The sequence below is a fragment of the Hydractinia symbiolongicarpus genome, chromosome 13, assembly GCF_029227915.1.
Source record: "Hydractinia symbiolongicarpus strain clone_291-10 chromosome 13, HSymV2.1, whole genome shotgun sequence".
In the NCBI taxonomy this organism is placed as follows: domain Eukaryota; kingdom Metazoa; phylum Cnidaria; class Hydrozoa; order Anthoathecata; family Hydractiniidae; genus Hydractinia; species Hydractinia symbiolongicarpus.
Genome location: NC_079887.1, coordinates 16,952,463 through 16,975,674, shown reverse-complemented (window position 1 = coordinate 16,975,674; position 23,212 = coordinate 16,952,463). Strand labels below are relative to the sequence as shown.

General features: G+C 34.0%; 2 protein-coding genes across 6 annotated transcripts; one reads left to right on the top strand and one right to left on the bottom strand.

The window, feature by feature from the left end:
* Nucleotides 1–1,978: 1,978 nt before the first annotated feature.
* Nucleotides 1,979–16,310, bottom strand: LOC130623466 (malate synthase-like). Of its 5 annotated transcripts, none has more exons than XM_057438960.1 (11): nt 16,213–16,310; nt 12,507–12,609; nt 9,745–9,787; nt 5,816–5,982; nt 5,272–5,518; nt 4,907–5,176; nt 4,569–4,747; nt 4,325–4,495; nt 4,105–4,211; nt 2,456–2,585; nt 1,979–2,373 (listed from the first exon to the last, which is right to left on the bottom strand). In XM_057438960.1, exons 3-11 carry the CDS (start codon nt 9,761–9,763, stop codon nt 2,077–2,079), a joined length of 1,587 nt encoding a protein of 528 aa, XP_057294943.1. In that variant the 5' UTR covers nt 9,764–9,787; nt 12,507–12,609; nt 16,213–16,310; the 3' UTR covers nt 1,979–2,076. The 5 variants fall into 5 exon arrangements, with proteins under 5 accessions (XP_057294943.1, XP_057294941.1, XP_057294942.1 ...); XM_057438958.1 differs by having other exon boundaries at nt 12,511–12,609; XM_057438959.1 differs by lacking the exon at nt 12,507–12,609 and having other exon boundaries at nt 16,213–16,308.
* LOC130623467 (isocitrate lyase-like) lies at nt 9,974–22,496 on the top strand. Its single transcript, XM_057438962.1, has 5 exons — nt 9,974–10,132; nt 10,663–10,729; nt 19,569–19,751; nt 19,818–20,110; nt 21,413–22,496. Exons 2-5 carry the CDS (start codon nt 10,687–10,689, stop codon nt 22,199–22,201), a joined length of 1,308 nt encoding a protein of 435 aa, XP_057294945.1. The 5' UTR covers nt 9,974–10,132; nt 10,663–10,686; the 3' UTR covers nt 22,202–22,496.
* The last annotated feature ends 716 nt before the right edge of the window (nt 22,497–23,212 follow it).

Genomic DNA, 23,212 nt, shown 5'->3' with positions numbered 1-23,212 from the left:
CACAGTAAAAATCCGCCATAATCTAGAATTTTTTGTTAAAAAATGTATCTCGTGTTCGTGGGATTCTATTTAACAGCAAATTTGCTGTTAACGGAGACGAAAACCAACGTAGGGGAAATGGGCTTGCCTTTAAGGGGCAGGGGGAGGGGTTTAAATTCTATCGGCCAATTTTCCGGTAACGGAGACGAAAGCTGTTTAACAACGGCCCCTTATGTCTGCCCTACTAGCTAGAGCTACAGGTGTCAACAGGTTTTTCTGCAGTCAGGAGGTAATGTTATATCTACTCCATGTTTATTCCAGAAATTACCTTCAACTCTTTTATACGTTTAGCTGTATATGTAGCTAGCTACAACAAAATTTGAAAACTACACACGTGCAACTTACAAAATATAGCTAGCTAGCTTGCTACCTTATGTTTAAGTAATTAAACATTACTATGTTGATCTGTACATGATCTGAAAACAAGCAAAAAACTATAAAATAACACGCGGTTTGGCGCGTTATAATCGTTTAAATTACTTCCATCTTTCTTTAGAAAAAGGTACAAGGAACTTAATCCAACTCAAATCTCAAGAAACAAAAAATACTAAAAATACAGGAAATTCAGAAACAGGAGTAGCATTAGATTAAACAACAAAAACAGTTTTAAAACTATTATTTTTATTTCAAATAAATTTAAAATAACATTAAAAACATCATTTCAAAGTAAGTGAGAAATTATTTGTATTATAATTAATTTAAATACAAGGAAATAAAGCAAATTTCAAGTCTGTGAAATATAGCACACTTTTCTTTTACGGTCGCCGTTTTTCTTATGCTTTATCTTTGATGAATTCTTTTTCTTACTCGGCGTCGTAGGTTTGATAGGGATAGGGGGGGAGATAGAAATTTTCAGTTCCTTGGTATACTCAACGCGTAGTAAACGTGCTCCACAATTTCGCTGAATTCTTATGCATTTAATTTAGCGATAAAATTAAAAAAAAAAAGAAAAAAAATGGCGAGCATTTATTTTGACGATGGATGAAAACAATTAATTTTGGCAAGTATTTAATTTCCCGATGGATGAGACAAAATTTGTACGAATAAGGTATACTAAATAGCAGATTTGGTATGTGTTAAAATCTATATTCATGACAAAATTTCAAATAAATTCTGCGAGGACTACCGTCTTAACGAACTATGTTAGGGTTTTTGATTGCCTTCAGCATACTTTTGACAAAGCAAGTATATAGTTCTGCAATTTAGCTTTTTACTACGTACATCCTTGGGTTATGCTTAGATTGTCAAATTCGCACTGCTATGTGTTTACCTTTTGATGTATGTGTCCGTTACATGGATTAAATGAGAAATAAAGTGGATTCTTTCACGGGCATACAACTAGTGGGAATTAATATCTGTAAAATGGTTTTTACGCATGGATATGTGGAGGTAAACTGTGTGGTTATACCTTCCATTACTGTGTGAAGGTTTAATCGACTTAACATTTTTATTAAATACAGCAATGGAGTTTGGAGCCTGCCGACACTCCAGTTTTATATTGGGTACTAAATATTATAAAGCTGGTTAATTTTTTAAAAAAGGTTTTTTTTGAGACTTTTGAATGATGTGAACAGTGTCAAAATGATTTTATATTGCAGTTTTTACAAGGTTTTTCATATTTAAATGGTATAGGCGCTAGTATGGAACCAATATAGGAATTTTCATCAGGTATATTAATATGTATTTTTAGTCCCATGTATTAGCTTTCCCAATCTTATGTATTGTATACAATTTAGCGGTGTTTGGTCTCGGTTAGGTGACCTTTTTCGTCAAAGTTAAAGTGTTAGAGACAATCCTTGCCAAAAGTGTTGAGACATGTCAAAACCCCCGCACCCCTCCACCAGATAATGTTGCGCTCAGGTTTTGTAAAAGACAGAAGTTTGATGATATGACTCATTGTGTAACATTGTGTGAAGAGGGAGGAAAGAAAGAACCGTAATTTTGTATTTATAGCCTTTTCTGCCACTTATGGCCAGTTTTTCTACAAACACTAAAAGTTTACTCATGACAGAACAGGCAATGATTTGTAAATCAATATTATCTTTTTAATGAACCAACCAAACAATCATAACCTGGAATTGTCAAAAATGTTTCAAAGTCATTTGACACAACTAACTTTTCCACTATTTCAGCAGCTGAAAAAAATGATTCGTTTTCACGACCACCTAACTTCTCAACTTCCTCTGACAAAACTGTTTTAAATAACGCTTCTGTTAATGTCCTTCCGTCATCCAATTTCGTGCTATGATGCAACCACTGCCATAATTGTGCGCGTGAAATTTCTGCCGTTGCTGCATCCTCCATTAAATTGTTAATTGCAGCAGCACCATGCCCCTGAAAACAATACCATGTACATATTAACGATGTATTATAGTCAGAGAAATTATATCTTACTAAAACAGCAAAAGAAGCTTACTCGAAACCACGAATTAAGATATTGCAATCCGATGGAAACGTTCACACGCACGCCTTCTTCCGTAACCTTACCGCCATCGATTACTATTGTGCTTAAATCATTTTCAGTAATAATTTTGTCGAAAGGAGCCCTACAAGCAAAACATAACTACATTTTATTGGAAACTTAAAAATTGTTTACTGAAGTGAATCACGATCATTTTATCCTACACTTGAATTAAAAACCATTAGCTTTCTCCATTATAAGATCCACATACATTAGGAACGAAAATTTTCGGACAGAAAAACTTTGGGAAATTTTTATCCGAAAAATATTTCCGTCCGAAATTTGTGTCTGCCGAAAGTATTTTGTCCGAAAATTTTGGTTTTTCTAATATTTGACCAGTGCATAGAAATTATATATAGGGTAATCAGAAAATCAATAAAATCTGCGGTTTTTGAACTTATTATTTTCGTTAATTTCACATTTGACTGAGGATCTATCTATAAAGTTGGACCTAAAGACCATTTTTAGATCTTGATCGAATATGTACACTATAAATGCTTCTAGCCTTCTATTTGTGTCATTTCCTGTAATCCTTACATTTGAAATGTAGTCAAAATTCGTTCATTAGACTTGCCCATACACTTTTCCGCTGACATAAAAAATTATGTCCGAAAGTTTTTCCGCCGAAAATTTTAGTTCTTAATGTAAACTATTTTAAAATCAGTCAACGAGAACCTGCTCGGTTTTACAACTGGTAGAAACAATGAAGAGAATTCTAACGAGGCAAGATAAAAGTTGACCAAAGCAGAAAGCTTCACAACAGGTGCTGATAGAAAGGTTAGTAAAGGGCGATTGAGAACTAAAATTACGTAGATACACGTATTTTTCCCTTGCAATAGTATATAAGACAAGTAAATATATTATTTTTTTATACTATGCAAGACAAAAGACATCTTCATACCAACGCTTTCTTTTGAATTTTTTAAAGGAAAAAAGACAAAAGACAACTACGACCCAGCATCTATTGTTCTCCGTAAGAACCTGAACTATCTCCGTGGAAGACAAAAAAAGATCTCGGCCAAAGCTAATCAAAAAGTGATTTCTATCTTATAGAATCACTTTTTGATGTCGACATCAAAAAGTGATTCTATAAGATAGAAACTTTCCTGAAACAAAGTTTCGCGATTTCGCGATTTTTGGGCAAAATTGCGAAATTTTTTTGCACGAAAAATATAATTTCTATGAAGTTTATTCTGGCGAAATGTTTGTTATCACAAATCGCAAAAATTTAGTCTTGCAAAGAAATTTCGTGATAATGAGGAAGGAAATCAGATGGAAGCGATTTGTGCACTTACATTCGAGGAAAACTCAGTGGGCTACTCACGCGAAGCATTCGATACATTTGAAACTTGTTTACTTTGTTTTATTTCACTTGCATATTTTCTTGAAAGACTGTGAAATAATACAAAGTTCATTTTTTCGTTATACCCATGAATTCGCAAAAGTTAATTCTAACTTTAAAATGTTTGAGCATTTATGGGATACAAAAAAATGAAATAACTTAATCACAAACGTCGCTGCAACTAAATTTTATATCCCTTTTGGTACATACTTTTGGCGATTCTTTGCTCTTTTATTGTATATTTAAAAGAGTGCGATATTACCTTTCTTTTTGGTTATCTTTTGCGTTTAGTCCTTTCATAAAGATATCCTTCGCTAATTTTACCAAATCCGGGTGCGCAACCCAAGTCCCATCGTACCCCTCTTCTACCTAAGAATATAAATCCTTGTCAGTATTCTTAGTATTCTAACACGTGTAAACAAACGCTCTGAAGCACGTAAAATATGCAATGAAAACTGGGGTATTGATATTTTTTGGCAGACCTCTCTTTCTTTATCAATTGTAACTTGGCTAATCGCCGTCTTATTGATCTCTTCATAACGTCGTGACGGAATAAAAGCTGACATACCACCCATGGCATGGGCGCCATGTTTGTGGCATATTTGGACAAGACGTTCAGCATAAGATCGCATAAAAGGTACTTGCATGGTAACCTAATAAAAAATAAAGGGATAGAAAGAAAAGAAAATCGTGCGTGCAAGAATGTGTAGCATTCCCAATTCTCACCTGTTTTCGATCTGGCATTATGCAATCATCGCGTGACTTCAACGTTTTAATTATACTAAAAATGTAATCCCACCTCCCGGCATTCATTCCACAAGCATAATTTCTTAATTCATACAGCATTTCCTCCATTTCGTAAGCAGCAGGAAAGGTTTCCACCATAATTGTTGCACGTATTTTACCTGAGAACATACAATTCAACAATCGTGCCTGATGAAATATGTAAAGAGGTTATCTACATGAAAGACAAAACAGGACCGAAAATAGTTCCTTATTTTTTGTTTATATAGGAAGATTTTATCCCTGTAAACTTTTGTAGTAAACAAAATTAAATCAAATACCTGTGGGAATGCACAGATACTTTTCGGAAAATTCGAAGATGTCGTTCCACAATCTGCATTCGAGATGATGTTCCATCTTGGGCAAGTAGAAATAAGTCGAGGAATTATTTTCAAGTCTGTTGTGTATATTATGAAAGAAGTACAAAGCAAAATCTATAAGACCTCCAGACACTGGTTTACCATCAACGTGTACATGTTTCTCGTCCAAGTGCCATCCGCGAGTACGAACTAAAAGTTGGGCAATTTTTTCTTTTAATTTTCTTGTTGAGCCTAAGAAAACAAGGAATAATTGGAACAAAATAATGTCATTTACCTGATAAATAAGCAGTTAACATTATAGTAAGGAATGCGAGAAGAACATATACCATCTGGGTTTAAAAACTCAATAGTTTTTAAGTTGGCATCGCGTAGATTTATATGTCCTTCGATGATATTATTCCAAGTTGGACTTAACGAATCTTCAAAATCCGCCATAAACACATCAGCTCCACTGTTTAAAGCGTTAATGATCATTTTCCTTTCGACCGGTCCTGTGATTTCACAGTGACGGCATTGGAGATCAGCAGGGACTGGTGCGACTTTCCATTTGTCGTCATGGTTTCCCACAGCAAACTTAAATGTAAGATCATGCTTTAAATTGAGAATCATGACTTTTAATTGTACTGTAACGAGACCGTAAAATTAACATTAATTATACATGATAAAAAAATAGCTGCGATAGTAAACAAATTGATAAGAAAAAAGAAGAAAACTACGACGTTTCGGGTGTTTACATACCCATTTTCAAGCAATCAATAATGTAAATTTCGATACATCATTAATTTATGTAAACATTTAAAATCAATTTACTTTAATCACCCTCACTAAAGATTTGCTATTTCACAATAGGTGCATGAAATTGTGTCTTACCTTAAGATTTTCCCCTGCATCGATTAAGTTTTGTCTTTTTACTCTTTCGCAAAGTAGGTACTGGCGAGTAGGTTCAAATTTCTTATGCAGCTCAGAAACAAACTTCAAAGCATCGTGAGTGAGTATGGAGTCGTACCCAGGCTTGATTTCGCCATAAACTGTCACGCCTAATTAAGAAGATAATGAAACGTAGAATTACAAAAATCCTTAACAACTTCTCATCGCCACAGATATACTATATTTTTTACGCTGATGTAAACATTGAAAATCTGCGTGCAAATTTGTTAATTTTTCTTTGAGTATAATCAGCCCTTCCACAGTCTAGTCAGTAGCGTCATTATCATCTATGTAAGAGTGTATCGAAAGTGAAACAAACATTTTAAAAAGATCTTAAGGATGAAGTGTTAAAAACAAAGTCACTTACATAGGGAGCTAAATTCTCTTAAAAAGTTTTAAAATTCTCTTAATTCAGCGCAGTAAAAAGATCTTGTCAAAAAACAAACATTAAAGGGTCCGATCTGATAATAGGTCAGTGTTTTAACGACTTGCAAGAAATGCTGGACGGTTACGAATTGGATGTCAAACAATTTGAATTATTAAATTATCAATGTCGAGTTATGAATAAGGTACCCATATCAGGCGTCAATTATTCTGTCTAGAAGTTCTTTAATCATAGTCGAGTACCAATTTTTTTGATAAGATACCACGACGAATTCATAACACTTATAACACTCTCATTTCCAACACCTCAGCTTTTTGGTCACTTAGTCAACATAAATTTCGTCCAGACTGGCTCTTTTTTTGGCTAGCTAGCTAAAAATGTTAATTCAATATTTACTGTAATCAAACTCTTTAGCGGCAGCGACTGTTTACGCTTTCTTGAACTCGGTGTGACAAATGTCACGGTCGTTTAAAATGCTATACAAGAAGACGTGCACGTCAAGTCATAATAACTACCTGCTCACAGCCACAATGCTCACAGTCATAACGCTCTTAATATTTTTGCATGTGAATATTGCCGAAATGCACAAATAAAAAGCTTTGTTTGATTTAGCTGAGAGAAAAATTTTCTATTATTTTTCCGGATTTTTCCTAATCAAACGTGATTTCCCATCCGTATTTTAAGTTACAAAAACTAAGCATTACAGTCTTTATGTGAATAAAACGCCCTGTAAGAATATAGTCTAACTCAAGAATGCGCGAAAAGTAAATTCACGCAAAAATTCATGGGTACAATTATGAATAAAAAGCATGTAGACGTGATGTAAACAAAATGCTCAAATGAAACAAAATTTCGTAACTGCTTTTGCTTTGCAAGTATCTACCTTAAGGGAAGAAAAGTTTGCGCAAGAATAGATTGCGGAATTAAAGATTGCGAAATCATGGTCGAAAAAATCTTAAATTTCGGAATTAAAGATTGTGAATCTGATATTGTGCCAAGAAATTGTGGAATTTAAAATTGCACGAAATCGCTTGACAAATTTATTTATATTGGCCATTGAGATTTATTCCTCTGAAAATTTCTTTCGATGCAAATAATTGAGTGGTTTTCCCTGTAAACCTTCATATAGCAAAACAACGACAGAAATAACTTGTCTTTTTCTTGGAAATTGATTAGATGCCAAATTTAATTTTTTTTCCTCTTGGAATTGTGGAAGAAAAGATTGCGAATCGCGTAATTTTTTTAGGAATTGCGGAAGAAGAAGAAATTGCTGAAAAAAAGAATTGCGAATTCAGGCCAGATACGCAATCTTTAATTCCGAAATCTTTTCTTCCGTAATAATTTCTTCCCTTAAGATATTGTAAAACGACAATATTTTATGACATCATAGGTTTTGAACCTACACTTTAAACGCCAAATATAGTTCAATACGCCTTGGTAAATTTTCATATCTCATGGTGTTTTAGCAAGTCTCCTGGTCTCCATGCTACATGATGGCCACAGATTTAAAATTTTATAATTTTAGGAGGTTTGGAGATCAATTGTGGGTAATTTTACCGTTTATTTTTTAATCCTTACGGTCAAATGTCGATTTTTTCGTGGGCAGTGACCGTTGACCGCCGCCATTTGAAACACTGATAGGTCCGTCATCAAGAGCGCCAATCCATATTGCACGCTTGCAGACGATTAAAAATAACAGAATAAAAAACTTTCCAAGAGTTGAACAAACAATTTTTTCCGGCCGCGCTGTACTTAGAATACGCTCACGTTCGCTTTGTCTTACTAAATAAGCTTGATATCGCCCTCCGCCATCCCAGTATCCGATATTTTGCGGGATGATCGGTTATTATTGCATTAATATTTCACGTTTAAGAATATACGAAGGGACACGGTGCTAAAAGCCTTGAATGATGTACAAATATAAATGAGGCAAGGTTATTAAAATAAGGAATAAACTATGCATTTCGTGTGAAAAAGAATATCCAAAAAGATATTTCTATGTCAAACATGGATTATTAATTAAAAAAAGGACAAAATTAATTTGTAAATTGCTATCCAGGTGAGATTCCAAAGTTTTTCAACATTATCATATGACTTACAAAATAAAAGTATTAAACAGATGATCTAGCGGAAGGTGCAACAAGCACGGTATTCGCGTAAACAATTCACGAGCTTGGTCAGAAAGAAGACAGTATACTAATTTCATCGTTACAAATCATTAAATAAATTATTCGTGCTGCGCGTTGCCTTAATGACGTCATTATTGACAGGTTTAATTCAGCAACATACACGTTGTTTTATATAGTAATTCAGTTGCTCCGAGTGAAATGAAATGTAGAATTGTTTATAAAAAGACGTGTAATCATCTGCTAGTGTAAACCAATATCTGCTTACGCTCCCCACACGCAGATAAAGACGCGCGTACAGATTTCTCCGACTCCAAACTGTGGTAAATTCTCAGCTTATCCGTTATATTGAGCAGGTAGGCTCACTTAAAAAGAAGGAAAAGAGATTTATAAATTAATAGTGAGGGTGATAAATTTAAAAGATTGGTTATAAATCAACGCAAATATCACCAGGGCAAAGCACCGGTACTTAAGAGCAAGAACAATTGAATATAACAGAAACGAAAACAAAAAAAAACGAATAAAGAACAACAAAGTTATGTTACAACTAACGAAAAACACAAGACGTAAATATCCACAATACTGTAGCCACTTACCCTCTGTAATTTGGGTAGCAAATCCTCTAAACATGATCCAGTTTGTGAGCCGACTTGAGGCAAGCTTATTCATAAGGTTTTTACCATTTATCGCATACATATTCCAAGAAAGGAAAATTTATATTACACGAAATTATTTTGCACTATGGATTTTAACAAAAACTCTATCACAACAAAAATAGGAGAAAAAGTTAAGGTTTGTGAAAAAAAAAAAACTACGATAACAAGAACTAGCTACAACTGACTATAGTAACTCTTTCTCAGCGCAAAAGTTAACACTTTACGGTTAAGTTACCAGGTAAATTAAGTAAAAAAAGCCATGCAAAAGAGCATAATATTTAAAACCAATGGGCGTGCTAAACAGTTATTTGTAACCTAAATTTATGAAACGCAGAAAAATACGTCTGTTAAAAGCTAATCTACTTCTGTTATACTTAGACTGGACTTTGGAGCAATAAAGTAATTAGTACATGGGGTGCAAAGTACATCTCCTTGGAGAATTGGGACGATTCATGTTTCCAGAGTTCAGAACTACAGAATAGTCCCACTCTCCACCACACATCCTCATATTTAAAATATTTTATATAACATGCGAACAAGCACAATATTACGTCACAAAAACGTCACAACATAACCTTTAGCTAGTCAAGTAGCACGTATTTAAATAAAAATTTGTATCTACTATGTTTCCATTATTCATTCCCTTATTCTTCCATGGTTCTGTTTTTTTTGTTGTTAATAAAAATAGTATTTCTAATGGCCTACCTGCTGGAAGACTAGTCATTGTTCACAAAAACCAGCGCTTCACCTACAAAGGCGTAAAAGAGACTAACAATAAAGCACAACAAACAAGACAATTGAACAATCAACAGTTTCACCGTCATTAAAAAAGTGTTGAGTCCCACAACTATTATTTTAATGATTAAAAAAACATGGACTTTGTACTCTATAAAGCTGCCTTCGATTACGGAATTCCCTCGCCTCATTATATGCATGACATTTTGAAAGATGTACTTTGGACTAAGCAGATAAAAGGAAAAAAGTTGAATAGGTAAATTAAAAGAGTGTCAGTGTTCACTGCGAAATGTTTGGTGATCTTTTGAATGCCAGCTAAAACATCTCCGCAAATAGTTGGATTCCCGAACATTTTCAGGTAAAAAACAATATTTTTTTTTTTTTTTTTAATTTGCTGCTCTTGTGCTTAAATTTATTATTACCAGTAGCTAGTGTGGCTGTGTCGCATGCTTGTGAAAACACTCAAAACGCTAAAATAAACTTTTCTCTATTCATCTTTCGTACCTACCTCATACAGAAAAAGTTAGAGTTCGTTTTTTTAATGCAATCGCGAGAATAAATCCGCCCAGAATCGATAGGCTAAGGATATTTTAATTTCGTTTCGCAAAATCACAAATATATAATACTTTTGTTTACATGTAGAAGTCTCTGGTAAAATAATTTATAATAGGGCGTAGCTATTAAATATGGTGCCACAAATGTTAATTAAAATTTCGCGCATTTGCATTCACGCTATTTTTATTTTTTGTAGGTCGAATTTTTCAAATTTCCAACACTAAACATTCATGAAAATATAGGCATAGCTACATTTAATATCGCTTCTACGGTAGATAATATGCTGTTTGTATTTTCTAGGAGAATTTTTCATAACATTTTATCCTCGTTTAGTGAATTGAAAATAACCTTACAAGAATGAGGGCTTCCAAGATTTCAGCTTCAACAGTAAGAAAATTAGGTAGGTAGACACGATCAAAATATTATTTTTTGTTTTTTTCACTAACATACACTAAGAAATGCCTAAGCTTCTGAAATTATTTAAATGGGCCATCAATACCCAATTGTGCGCAAGTTTTTTGTTTTTTTCGTTAAGGGAAATGCATTGTAATTGATCACATTTTTGAAAGTGAAAAAAAAGCATGGTCAGTAACACATTACTATCTCGCCTACGAGGATAATACTGGTTTGCAGCTCAACTAACTTACGCTGTCCCAAATGGGTAATTGCAACTTCGCAAATTTAAATCGTATCTAAACTCTTTAAATACGTGAAACAAAGTTGTCACTAAGAAAGGTTTTCCCTTCTCCAGAGTAGGATCGAACCTACGTCGAATTTACTCTTACATTTATAATTGAATGCTCTTACAACTGCTCCTGGCTAAACGTTAATCGTTAAACGATCCTACGTTTGTTAAAAACAAGCTATAAAAGCCATACACCGTTTTTCATAAGCATAAAGTTGATAACTTTGGTTCTGATAACTTCTGCCATTCCCTTTCTGCCCATTTCGTTATTAATATTTGCCTTTCCTTTCCTGTGAACAAATCTTCATCATAACACTTGCATGCATTTTAATCCATATCAAGCCATTCTGTTGAAGTACCTGCGCATAACTAGCATCGAGAGGTTGCCACAAGTCAGTTGCATCTTTTCAACCATTTCAATAAGGTCTTTGATCCCGGCAACCTTCACATTGAACCCATCTGATTGTTGACTGCTCAATTATCTATACGGAGAAGAACAAAACAATCCAAATGTTCTTCCTCAATAAATTTCTATTTTTTGCAAACTTCACCGTTAGCCCATGCATTTTTGTGAAAGAATACATCAACATTTGGGTACCAAACTTTTCAATCATTTTCACTCTTCCTTTCTACGAAAGGTAATGGCTAGTCTTGGTTGGTTACCGTTAGTTCAAAGCATGATCTGCAAGGTGCATTGTCGTTTATCTAGATCACTCCTTGGATGTGATCTATATGTATTGCAACGTTTTCTACAAGTTGCCATTTGAAGATCCTGAACTGTATTAAAGTTTGATTGTTTTTCCCCTTTGCTTTGCTCTCCGAATTTTGTAGTCGTAAAAAGAGGACGATCAGATGGGGAATAACACTAAGGGTTTTGTCTTTTTCTTGCTCACGATGTTGAAAGTGAATCCTTTTGCCTATGCTTTCTTCAATTTATTCCAAAGAGCTGTATAAAGTCGACCATTTTCTACCCTTTTGTTTTTGGCTGTAGCAATCTGCAGCATTTTTAGTAATTTGCGAATGATTTTTGGCACATCTTGACACTTGACTGATATCAAATTTATCAGCAACTGTTTCGTGTGTAGCAAGAGGCTCATAAACGCGCGGCAAAATCGACCACGTGCTTGCTGAATACATGCTATCATCCAAAATTTAATCAATGAGGTTGAACATGTGTAGCTCTATTTCCTTCTATGTTTTTTAAATATATCAACGAACTATAATAAATCGATCAAAGTTCTTGTGCTATTCGATATAACGTTTTAACTTACTCAAAACAAGCTTCTTTTCAACACCCAAAGACCCTGTCGCTTTTGCCTTACTTTTTGATGGTGCTCCTTTGTTCAAACAGTTAGTTCCTCTCTTATGGAGATTGTACATTTTGTTTTCGGATTTGAAGATTGACAAAAAATGTGCAATAAACCTAGCCTTTAAAAGATGGAAGAGCGCCTGATAAATATCATATTTAGTGGCCGAAGGCAAAAAGAGATACCTACGATTTCTTTTTGTTGTTTTGCTTTGCCTCTGATTTATTAATATCCAAAAGTAATTTAGCCGCTTCTTGGCCAGATCATGAAAATCGATAAATATGGTGACTGAAAAAAACAAACACAAAAAACTTGAAATTAAAGTATACCATTATTTCCAGTTCTAGATTTCCTTTGAAAAAGTGTTTATAACTTGCCATGCCTTAACTTTTTGTAACTATACAATAATGTGTGTATAAAAAATCTGTGAGTAAGTAATCTGAGTCAGTAAATAAGATTTAACTATATATAGTGTGATCTGTAATCAAAAATGTTCATTAAACAACAGAATTGGGTGTGTCATCATTTTTTGCATCTTGTAGCAATAAAAATAATCCTTGATCCAGTACGTATATACTTAATTTGATTACCGAATTCAGTCACTTTTAGCAAACTAAATCTAATTATACTACAATTGTTTACAAATGTTTCTAAACCAGAAGTTTAGAAACATTTTTTGCATCATTAAGCATTATTTTGAAGTGTCATAGCCATCCATTAAGAAATTACACTGTAATTTTAGGCGAAAATTTTGAAATCTATATATAGAAATGTGTACTGAATGCGTATATATACGCCAACTGCAATTCTGAAGTTCTTTCTGATCCAAGATGTCTTTTGCAGTATTTCAAATGTGCAAAATCTTGAGATTTCATGGTATTAAATTGATTTACCACGTTTACACTTTAGCAACTTTATTCGAATTCATGGGTTAAGTCACCAAAAATAGAAATTTGTACGAATTGCGTTTAAACTAGATTTTGCTATTTATAAGCTTTCTACATGGGTGTAAACAGAAAACTTTACAACATTTCCACGTTTTTGTTAGAATCTGGCCACTTTTGAAGTGATCATATGATTGACACAGAAAACACAAAAGCATGCATTATTTGCAGTTGATGAAACAGGGGGTCTGTAAAAGACGTTGGGCTTATAATTCAGAGCTTAAAAAGTTGTTTAACGGGAGGTGACGAATGATGAACTCATGCTGTCGATCTTCAAAAATATATTGATATCGATAATGCATTTTTCAACAAACTGGAGGAGTTAGTTAACCCTTGCGATGCCACCTGTTTTTGAAAAGACTTCTTTTCTTCTTCTTTAACAACTAAACAGTTAAACAAGTTTGAGCTGTAGTTGGTGCCTAAGAACAAGATGGTTAATGTTTGGTAGCTTCAGTGGCCCAATTTATCCTCTTTTTAAAACATTGGAAGCACTATTCAGGAGTTCTGGTAATTCAAGAGGGGTTGCTTTTGCCTGTCTGTGGCCCAAATATTTCCAGGACCAGTACTTTAAGGGATAATTTGTAAAATATTTCACCTGCGCCAAATTTTGGCCTTAACACTAGATTAACCCCTTAATAATCATAAAGCATAATCATAAAACCATTGGAAGCAGCTTGAATTTTTTTCTATAAACACTTCCCCCCCAAAAAAATGTGTATATTATGGGTTTTTAAGGATACACAGCACATACTCAGCATATTAAAAATACTTCTCTTCTTGCTATATTAACCCTAAACAAATATATATATATTCTGAAAGCCAAGTAAATCATAAGTATTTGTATAAAAAAAATCCCAAAAAGGAGAAAAAAAATTATATACAAAAATTCACCCTTCCAGTTCATTACTCCCCTCAGTAAAATTTTTGTTCGTTAAAAAAAATATGATTGCGAAGCTCTATTCAGCTCTAAAAAACTTTGCTTTTTTACTCAAAACAAAACTTGGTTCAAAAAATACTATCTATTGCTATCTCTTTTTTATTGCTTTACTGGATCTAAGACCTGCTTGTAATTAACAATTTCTACATCAAAATTCTCTCAATGTAAAGTCTATTGAAAAAAAGCATGATAGATCAATAATTCGATATTTCCTCACTTTCTAAGTTTTGTAGCCAAAGATATAGTTGTCGCAACAAACTTGTCTTCGTACAATTTCGACAAGATGGAGGGGAGTGTTCGGCAAAAATATATACCGTACGACTAAGAAATTTATTTCCAGAAAAAGCAAATTAAAGACCTTTGCTTTTACCTGCAAGAATCATTTTTACACCCACTTAACGTTATGAAAAATTAATAACTCATGAATATTTTATTTAAAATTAAAGGAAAAGTGTTTTCGTGGAACTATGGGTCTAGTTATTGTTAAACAGACAACAGGATAACATAAGGATAGAAAAGAAAAAAATAAAGAAATATATAAAACACTAAAAGATAAAACAGATTATTCCTCATTTCATCCCCCTTAACAATAAATATTTTTGATTCTGTTTTTAAAAATATCAAAGAATCAAAATCAAAAAAAATAAATTTTTTAAAAAAAATGACTCTGCAGGGATTACCGTATCCTTAAACCCCTATTATTATGACCACAGTTTAAGCTCTACACATTAGAAGCAACAGCAAACAAATTTCTAATTGTTGGCGTTATCAAAATTTAAATTTTATGTTCATTTTTAATCCTTCCTTTCCTTTATTTTCAATCAAAAACTACTGTAAAAATTTTTGTTAAAAAAATAAAACAGGGAAAATTTGTTTGCAAATTTTTACTTATAAACTGTTTTAAAAATAATTTTTAACCAGTGCAATAATAAAAGATCCCATGCTTAATCTCTTAAAACAATAGACATAGTGATCTGAGGCGAGAGGCTCAGGTCAATTTAGTTATCCTTATACCGATTTTGGGGATAACCAATTTGGGTGCCCAAAATGGAGAGATAAAAACTGTTACTTCTTGTAATGATGGATAGGGAAAAATGTGGTGGTAACAGCTCTAGATCTTGTAGGTTTACTTAAAAATATTAATTGCTTGATACAAACAAATTGAGTTTCTCGTTTCCTGAAAAGGTTGAAAGAGAATTTACGGGATTACCAATGCCCAAAGTAATTTCCTGGATTATATAACCCCTGAATATATAATCCCGTATTATATATAAATAATATGGCTTAGTATCTGTTGATAACTCCCCTGCCATGTATATACCTCTTTTTTTTCTTTTTTTTAATGCTAAAAATAGGTTTTTGGCAAAATGAGGGGTATATAAATACATAAAAAAAGAAAAACATTCTACAAACTTAAGAGAAATAATTTTTGAATATTTTTTAAAGAAAAAAAATTTCTTGTGATTTGCAGATACATAATTCATAAAGAGGTTTGCTCAGTGTCTACTATTTTGCTTTTTCATAAGTAGAATTGTTGTTGTCATAGGAATCGCACATTATTTAACAAAGAAAGTTCTGGACATTCCCCAGAAAAATAGAGTAATTACTTTGCCCTCTATGATTTGAGTGAACAAGCACTGTTATGTAGGTGGCTCTTTACGAATAGAATCTTTGTCTAACTTTATATATAATACTTGTAGTTCCTGTTTAATTTAATCCAAAGCTTGCTGGAAAAAAGGTACAATTTCTTGTTACAAAAACATAGAGGGATTAAACTATTTTCAATTATTTGGGGATCAGTAGCTCAGTTGGTAAGAGAATCAATGGCATAGTTATTGGAGCACCACAATCGTGTCCAACAGGCCAAGAGTTTGATCAAAGAAGGTCTATTTTAGCCAGCTAGCCAGGTAACCTTAAAACTTGGTTATTTGTTATCAGAATTCAAGCTTACGGCATGCAAAATTTTTTTTTTCATTCGTTCAAATATTACAAAAACAAAATATACCTTACCTTGCTTGGCGACTGATTGAGCAAGGTCTTGCGTTTGAAAATTTATAAAAACAACACCTCGTTGTGCTGTTCCGTACGAAATTGACCCGTTGTGCGAGGTTGGTCATTTTTCGCGCTTGTACGAAGATGGGCATTACAATTGTTGTATAAAAATTATGCAACAAATAATTTGGTTTAGAAATGAATATCTAAACATTGTTAATTACATTCAGTAAGCATGTCTTAAATATTCTCCGACGATAATTTTTTATAATTATCTAATGATTGTACCAACTTCGTACAACCTAAATAACTGTGTACGAGGTTGGGCCAACGTCACTTAACTTGATTCTTTTTATCCATTCCAACTTTGTACGACTTAAAATACTCTACACGAGGCTGGGACTACTTAACTTCTAATTTATTTAAATTTTTTTTCAACAATACCAACTTCGTACAACTTAAACAACTTTGTACGAGGTTTGGTCAACGTCATTTTTTAACTTGGATTTTTCTGACTCGAACCAACTTCGTACAACTTAAAATACCAAGGCACAGATAAAGACTACCATATATTATCATTATGGTCTTTACATCGATTTTTTTTTATTTACTCTATCAATAATTTGCACCAACAAAAACTGAATGCGGGTTAACGATAATCTCCCTGTATCAAATTCGCATGGGTACTTCATCCGAATGTAATTGGAGATGACTCAGTTGGTTCTGCAATGTTCGACTCGTCCATCAGTTTTTGATAAAATTGAGGATGTTTTTTGCCAGTATTTCGTTATAAAATGCTTGATACTTGCTACCAGAACGTTTAATCAGAAGTAGTGTATTTACTTCAGGTAGCTTCGATTGTTGTACCAGCTAGTCCAGGGGTACCGCTTTTGTATGATAATGGCAAAAACTCTCTCCTACATTGTCTCTCCATTTCTTCTTCATTTTCTACTTTTTTTTCTATTAAAGGAAAGTAATCGTTGTATAACTATCTTATTATTTTTACGAAATTGTTTGCGATCAGGCTTTTAAATAATTTTTCAATACCTGCTTCTTTGTTGTTGACACTGTTAAAACTCTGGAAAATAAGTTATATCAGGCAACTCGTGCACCACAGTTTCTATCAACTCCGACGGAGATCTCAGATTATCCAATTGGACCGAGCTGTTTCCATACACAAATTCTTTAGCAATTTCCATTTGCCTAAAATATGATAATATGAAGATAGATTTTCTTCGTCATTCATATCTTTAAACAGAACTGGTTCAGCACCGTCCTCTAATTCGTCGGGCATTATAGTAGCTATTTTTATAAAAAAAGGATGTAATAAAATTGTCGTCTGTTTTTGTAGTTTTTCTCTGTCTGCATACCAGTTTGGGTAACTGGATGTTATCGTTTTGGCTACTTTCAAGTTCGTCCGTAGCAGCTAGTTTTGTGGTTTATCTTTATTTGCGGGAAAAAGAATATCTTACCAGTTTCGGTTAACTGGTTGTTATCGTTTGAACTATTTCAGACAGCAAGTTGCGTTAAAAGTCTCAATGTAAAATTTAAAAATGTGTGTTCGAATATATTGAAAGTTTTTGCGTTCTTCTCTGTTCTCACTCAATTTTTAACAAAACGAAAAAAAGATATTTCAGAAAAGTTATTATTCTATTATAAAAGTTTCATTTTTTGACGATATTCGCCGCTGTACGAAGATGGTCCGTTTTGTACGAGGATGGTCACTCTCAGCGCTACGGCAAAAAAGGCCAACTTCGTACAGTGAATGACATCGTACGTAACAGTGCGTTGCAGAGTTCGAAGATAATGATTGTGCAGACTAGAGATAATGCAGTGTTCGCAGGCGAATATTATAAAGAGGTTGATATTACAGCGGTTTGCAGGTCTCCAGGGTTCCTCCTTAGAATAGGGGTACAGTTGCAGAGTCCTTTCTGTTCTGTTCCGAGTAAAATTTCAGTGAGCTTCAATCTTATTCTTTCCAGGACTCTAGCCTCAATAGTTCTTATTTTGTTCTTATTGTGGCGTTTTAATAAATACAGCAAGCCGCGGTGGAATATTTTTTCATGCGCCTGCGCAATTTCTTTGCTTTGGTGCTTCATGCTGTGATTTAACGGACATTGAATAAAATGTGACCCTAAACTTGTAAGTTGCTCTTATTTTTTCACATAATCTGAGCTTGTTTTTAAAAGTGTATTTTTATGAACAAACACTTGTTTTTCAACAAACGGAAACGGCATACACAAACGTTTTTTGAAAAATATTACAACGAGAATTCCTTTCCTAGGAATATTTTCTAGAATTCCTTTTTTGCTTGCGATCTCATGCTCCCATACACTAATACCAGTAAAATTTAGAAAAAAGAAGCTGACGTGAATCAAGAATTTTTGTTAACACCTCGCCATTTGCCTCGGCGTATATATACGTGGTCCCAATAACATCCTTTAACATTTACTTTCTCGTTGAAGAATTTTCGAAAATGCTGATGAAACAAGAATACAATTTTACCAGGAACTGAATTAATACCAGGTTGTGTAATTATTGTCTCCCTTTTTGATTTGAAGTGAGAATTTATTAAAAAGATACAAATCAATACCATGTGATGCACAAGGTAATTATATTAATATATGTAAATAAATTTAGTCAAGCTGACTTTCATATCATTGTTAAACAAGTAACGTTTTAAGCAGGCGATACATGACTTTCAAACCTGTGGACAATACAGGATTTTGTCGAATTCGATTTATTGAATTGAAGAAATTTGATCGTTTATTATCCTTTTTTGATTTTGACGATATTTATTGGTCATTGATTTGTTTTAACTTGCCGATGCAGAATAATTATATATAGGATGGGTGCAGTTTAATTAGTCGCTCATACAGCTAATAATACGATATAAATTTTTTTGACTTAAATTTCAACACATTTCTTCGTTATCGATCTCCCCATAGCCATCTATATTTATATAGATCCACATAAAGTTGTACTTCAATTGAAACCAAAAATAGGAACAAGAAACGCTTGTGCCAAGAAGATAATAGTGTTAATGTAGCAGTATGTCAGGTTATTTAACAAGAAACTATTCTGATTTCAAGAAAAAACATGAAAAGTGAAGAACACAAAGAAGCCTGTAACAACAATTATACTGAGGGTAATTTAAATTAGGATATGGAAGTTACATTAATGTTAACCGAAAATGAACAGACAGACAGACGCACTCTCTGTATAATTATATAGACTAGTCAAAAAGGGCCGTGGAAAAGTCTACTTAGCAGGAGAACAATACAAAAGACAAAGAATCCTAGGGACATGCCAAGTAAAACCAAAAGAAGTAACAAGAACAGGAAAATATAATTATCAGAAGCTTTTTTTTATAGCCATTCAAGTCCAAGCTGATCGGTATGTCGGAATTAGACGTGATTATTGTCTGGAGGATGTCGAAAAAATTAAAGGTTCAATTGTTCCAGAGTGCACTCTTGCTAGGAGAGGCGCAGAGAAACTTTGGACATTAATTTCGCGAGGCGGTGATTCATATGTTAACGCTCTGGGTTCATTGACAGGTAAATTTACTTCTTGCTGAACCTTTTAAAAAAATATAAACATTCGAAAATATTAAAAAATTATAGGTGGTCAAGCGGTTCAAATGGCAAAAGCAGGCTTACAAGCCATCTATCTTAGTGGATGGCAGGTAGCTGCAGACAGTAACACGGCTGGCCAAACGTTTCCTGACCAAAGTTTATATCCTGCAGATGCTGCTCCTCGTCTAGTACAACGTATAAACAACGCTTTAATGCGAGCTGATCAAATTGCTAAACTCGAAGGTGTCGAAGAACATATAGATTATTATCTCCCAATTGTGGCTGACGCAGAAGCTGGATTTGGTGGCGCCCTTAATGCCTTTGAACTCATGAGAAACATGGTATAATATTTTTAAATTTAATGCTGGTACTACGTTATCGTAATCAAAATTAGGTGCATAGAAAGTTACTTTTTTAAATTTCTGTTACGAGTAGCCTAGTTAACTAAGCATTTTTCGAGTATATCGCAATTCAGATTCCCTCAAACCAAAGCTTGGACGCCAACGAATGTTTCAGAGCAACTCACTAATTACAATCCAAATTCCTCCAAGCAAACCCCGAATTAAAATCAATCAATGGGCACAAAGCCAGGAAGGTCACAACTTACCCTCTTTAAATAGTATGAGAATTGATTATATTTGTTCGAGTGAGTGAAGTCATTTGATTATGATAATGATCACATTCCGAGATCCCGGCGATAAAAAAATAATGCTGGGTATCCTGGCCATGACATGAGTTGAAAGGGAAAAAACCAATCTTAAAAGGCTGAAAGTGAGCAACTAAAATGATAGAATAAAGAAATCGACAATTTTGACAATATCTTAAGTACGCGCGTGTGCAACAGTAGTGCAGGAAATAGTGGACATGTATTATTGATTCCGCGAATTTTATGGCGAAAGCATAAAACTTGAAACGAAACCTTGGAGCAGCCCATGTTCCCATACACCTATTTGTGGCCGAACTAATTTTTTTAAATTATTATAATATAGCCGTTTTCTGTCTTTGGAAAAGCAAATTTGAAGCCGTGAAGAAACTATTGGCTAATGCTTTCAAGTCGAGCTAATAGCCTTTACCAAGTGTATCACAAGCTGTTTTATAAGAATACATAAATTCTAATCAGGCTGGTCTACACAATAGGTTTTAGCCTGAAATTCTAGCCTGATATTCTTATGAAAAGTGTGTATTTAGGAAAGCAACTGATAAATTCGTCAACTAAGTCGATATAAAAAGGATATGCAAATTCAATAACTAATGAATTAACATTTTGAAACAGAAATGTGTGAGCTTCCACGTTCTCTAAATTTGTAAATACAAAGGAGAACACCATACTTTGTCGAAAGAGAGTCTCTGACTTATAATATTCTTATTATATATTATTTTTTTCATCTTTAAAAAATTGTCCGTCCTCCGTGGATACGCCATAGAATTATCGTACCTGCTGTAGTTTTACTAGACTTAGTTCTTTGCTTCTTTGTATTTTACAGACAAGTAAAACATACAACCTCAATCCGAGTAACACGCAATTTTTGGACGACAAAAAAACACAAACGAATTAAAGAAATCATCGACTTAGAGTCGCTGGCTTAATATATGTGGCTATTTTTTAATATTGTGTTCTACATCTATAGTTAGTTTTATTATAGATTATGGCTGGTGCCTCTGGCGTACATTTTGAAGACCAACTGGCCTCCGAAAAGAAATGTGGTCATATGGGTGGCAAAGTTCTTGTTCCTACGCAACAGTTTATACGTACGTTAAATGCCGCCAGACTGGCTTCTGATATGTTGGGCACACATACAATTTTAATTGCACGTACTGATGCACAAGCTGCCAATATGATTACTTCTGACGCAGACGAGCGAGACAGTCAATTCTTAACAGGAGACCGCACTTCTGAAGGATTTTTTAATGTATGTAACGGAATAGATCAAGCCATCGCTAGAGGACTATCTTACGCCCCATATGCTGATATAGTTTGGTGTGAGACAGATACTCCAAGCATAAAAGAAGCGGAATATTTTGCCAAATCAATTCATGATGAGTTTCCAGGTAAACCATTAGCATATAACTGTTCGCCTTCATTTAACTGGAAAGCAAATCTATCTGAAAATAGCATTAGAACATTCCAGCAAGATTTAGGAAAACTTGGTTACAGATTTCAATTTGTAACGTTGGCAGGCTTTCACAGTATGAATCATGCCATGTTTAAACTCGCCAGAGCATATAAAACAAGAGGCATGGAAGCATATGTTGCCATACAAGAGGACGAGTTTAAACAAGAAAAAAATGGCTTTACAGCACATAAGCACCAACGAGAAGTCGGAGCAGGTTATTTTGATAAAATATCTACTATGGTGTCTGGTGGTCAAAGTTCAGTTTGTGCGTTAAAAGGATCAACGGAGGAAGAACAGTTTCACTCCAAGCAATCGTGACGCATTTAACACTGCTCTTGTTATCAGAGTGTAAATATGCAAAATAAATCAACGTGATGTTTCATCAATCTTCTTCAAAGGAAATTTAAGTGAGAACTTACGGTCTTCTATCGCGACTGCGGATACTGATTATGTGTGAACATTTAATAGTAAACCTTAACACTCTACTTTTTACGAAAATTTTAACCATCGCAGTTATCATAACGTTTTTACTTTAACTTTTTTAATTTGTAGATTTCATTTATTATTCAAACTGAAAGTATGACCTGTTTTTTTTAAAATTAACGAGATGCAACTCAGCTTGTCGTTTTATCATTTGCAATCAGTACGTCGTCGTCGCACATACTACGTTCAGAATCACTGTAACCACGCAGACAAAAAATTGCTGAACGCACCAAACTTAACGATGTTTTGCCTATCAGCCACGCTTGCTTCATCTTTTTTTTCCGCGACCATGACGGCTAGTCTGAATATAAAAACACTTGTTCACGGCTCATACCACTGTTGATGCTGAATATCAATGATGTAAAAGTCCTGTGTTAAACAAATACAACTGAATCTGTGTTACATTAACACCAATATTTACAAGTTGTTGACTGACATCTACCATATCTTCCATATTTTGGATGACTAGGGGCGGCGGTGAAGGCGAAAATAACCATTCTTTGCTTGTTGCGCCATGTATTCGAAATAAGCAGGTTTAGGCGGTGGGGGCAAGAACACTGATTGTGGAGCGTATGGTGACAAAACATTGCGACCGCTCTCCTCCTTTTGAGGCGTTGTAGCAATTTGAGCGTATTCATGCATGTAAAAAGAATTGTTTCTGAATATCTTCATTTGATTTCGCCGAAAAAAAGGTATGTCTTAAATCGACAGATTTAACGTCGCGACGTCAATAAGAATTATCAAACGTCAATCATATAATAATACGCCAGTTCTGTCTGTCTGTCTGTCAACCTCGTTCCCAGGGCAATTTTTCGCTTTTTTGATATCTGAGACGGCGCGAAGAAA

Bases quoted from the DNA above. Each gene is read 5' to 3' on its own strand.
- LOC130623467 (XM_057438962.1), top strand. From the start codon at position 10,687: ATGAGGGCTTCCAAGATTTCAGCTTCAACAGTAAGAAAATTAG. The intron at 19,752-19,817 runs GTAAATTTACTT...AAAAAATTATAG, and splicing joins CGCTCTGGGTTCATTGACAG to GTGGTCAAGCGGTTCAAATG. The intron at 20,111-21,412 runs GTATAATATTTT...GTTTTATTATAG, and splicing joins TTGAACTCATGAGAAACATG to ATTATGGCTGGTGCCTCTGG.
- LOC130623466 (XM_057438957.1), bottom strand. From the start codon at position 9,079: ATGTATGCGATAAATGGTAAAAACCTTATGAATAAGCTTGCCTCAAGT. The intron at 5,519-5,815 runs GTAAGACACAAT...CTTACATTTAAG, and splicing joins ATGCAGGGGAAAATCTTAAG to TTTGCTGTGGGAAACCATGA. The intron at 4,496-4,568 runs GTGAGAATTGGG...ATTTTTTATTAG, and splicing joins TAATGCCAGATCGAAAACAG to GTTACCATGCAAGTACCTTT.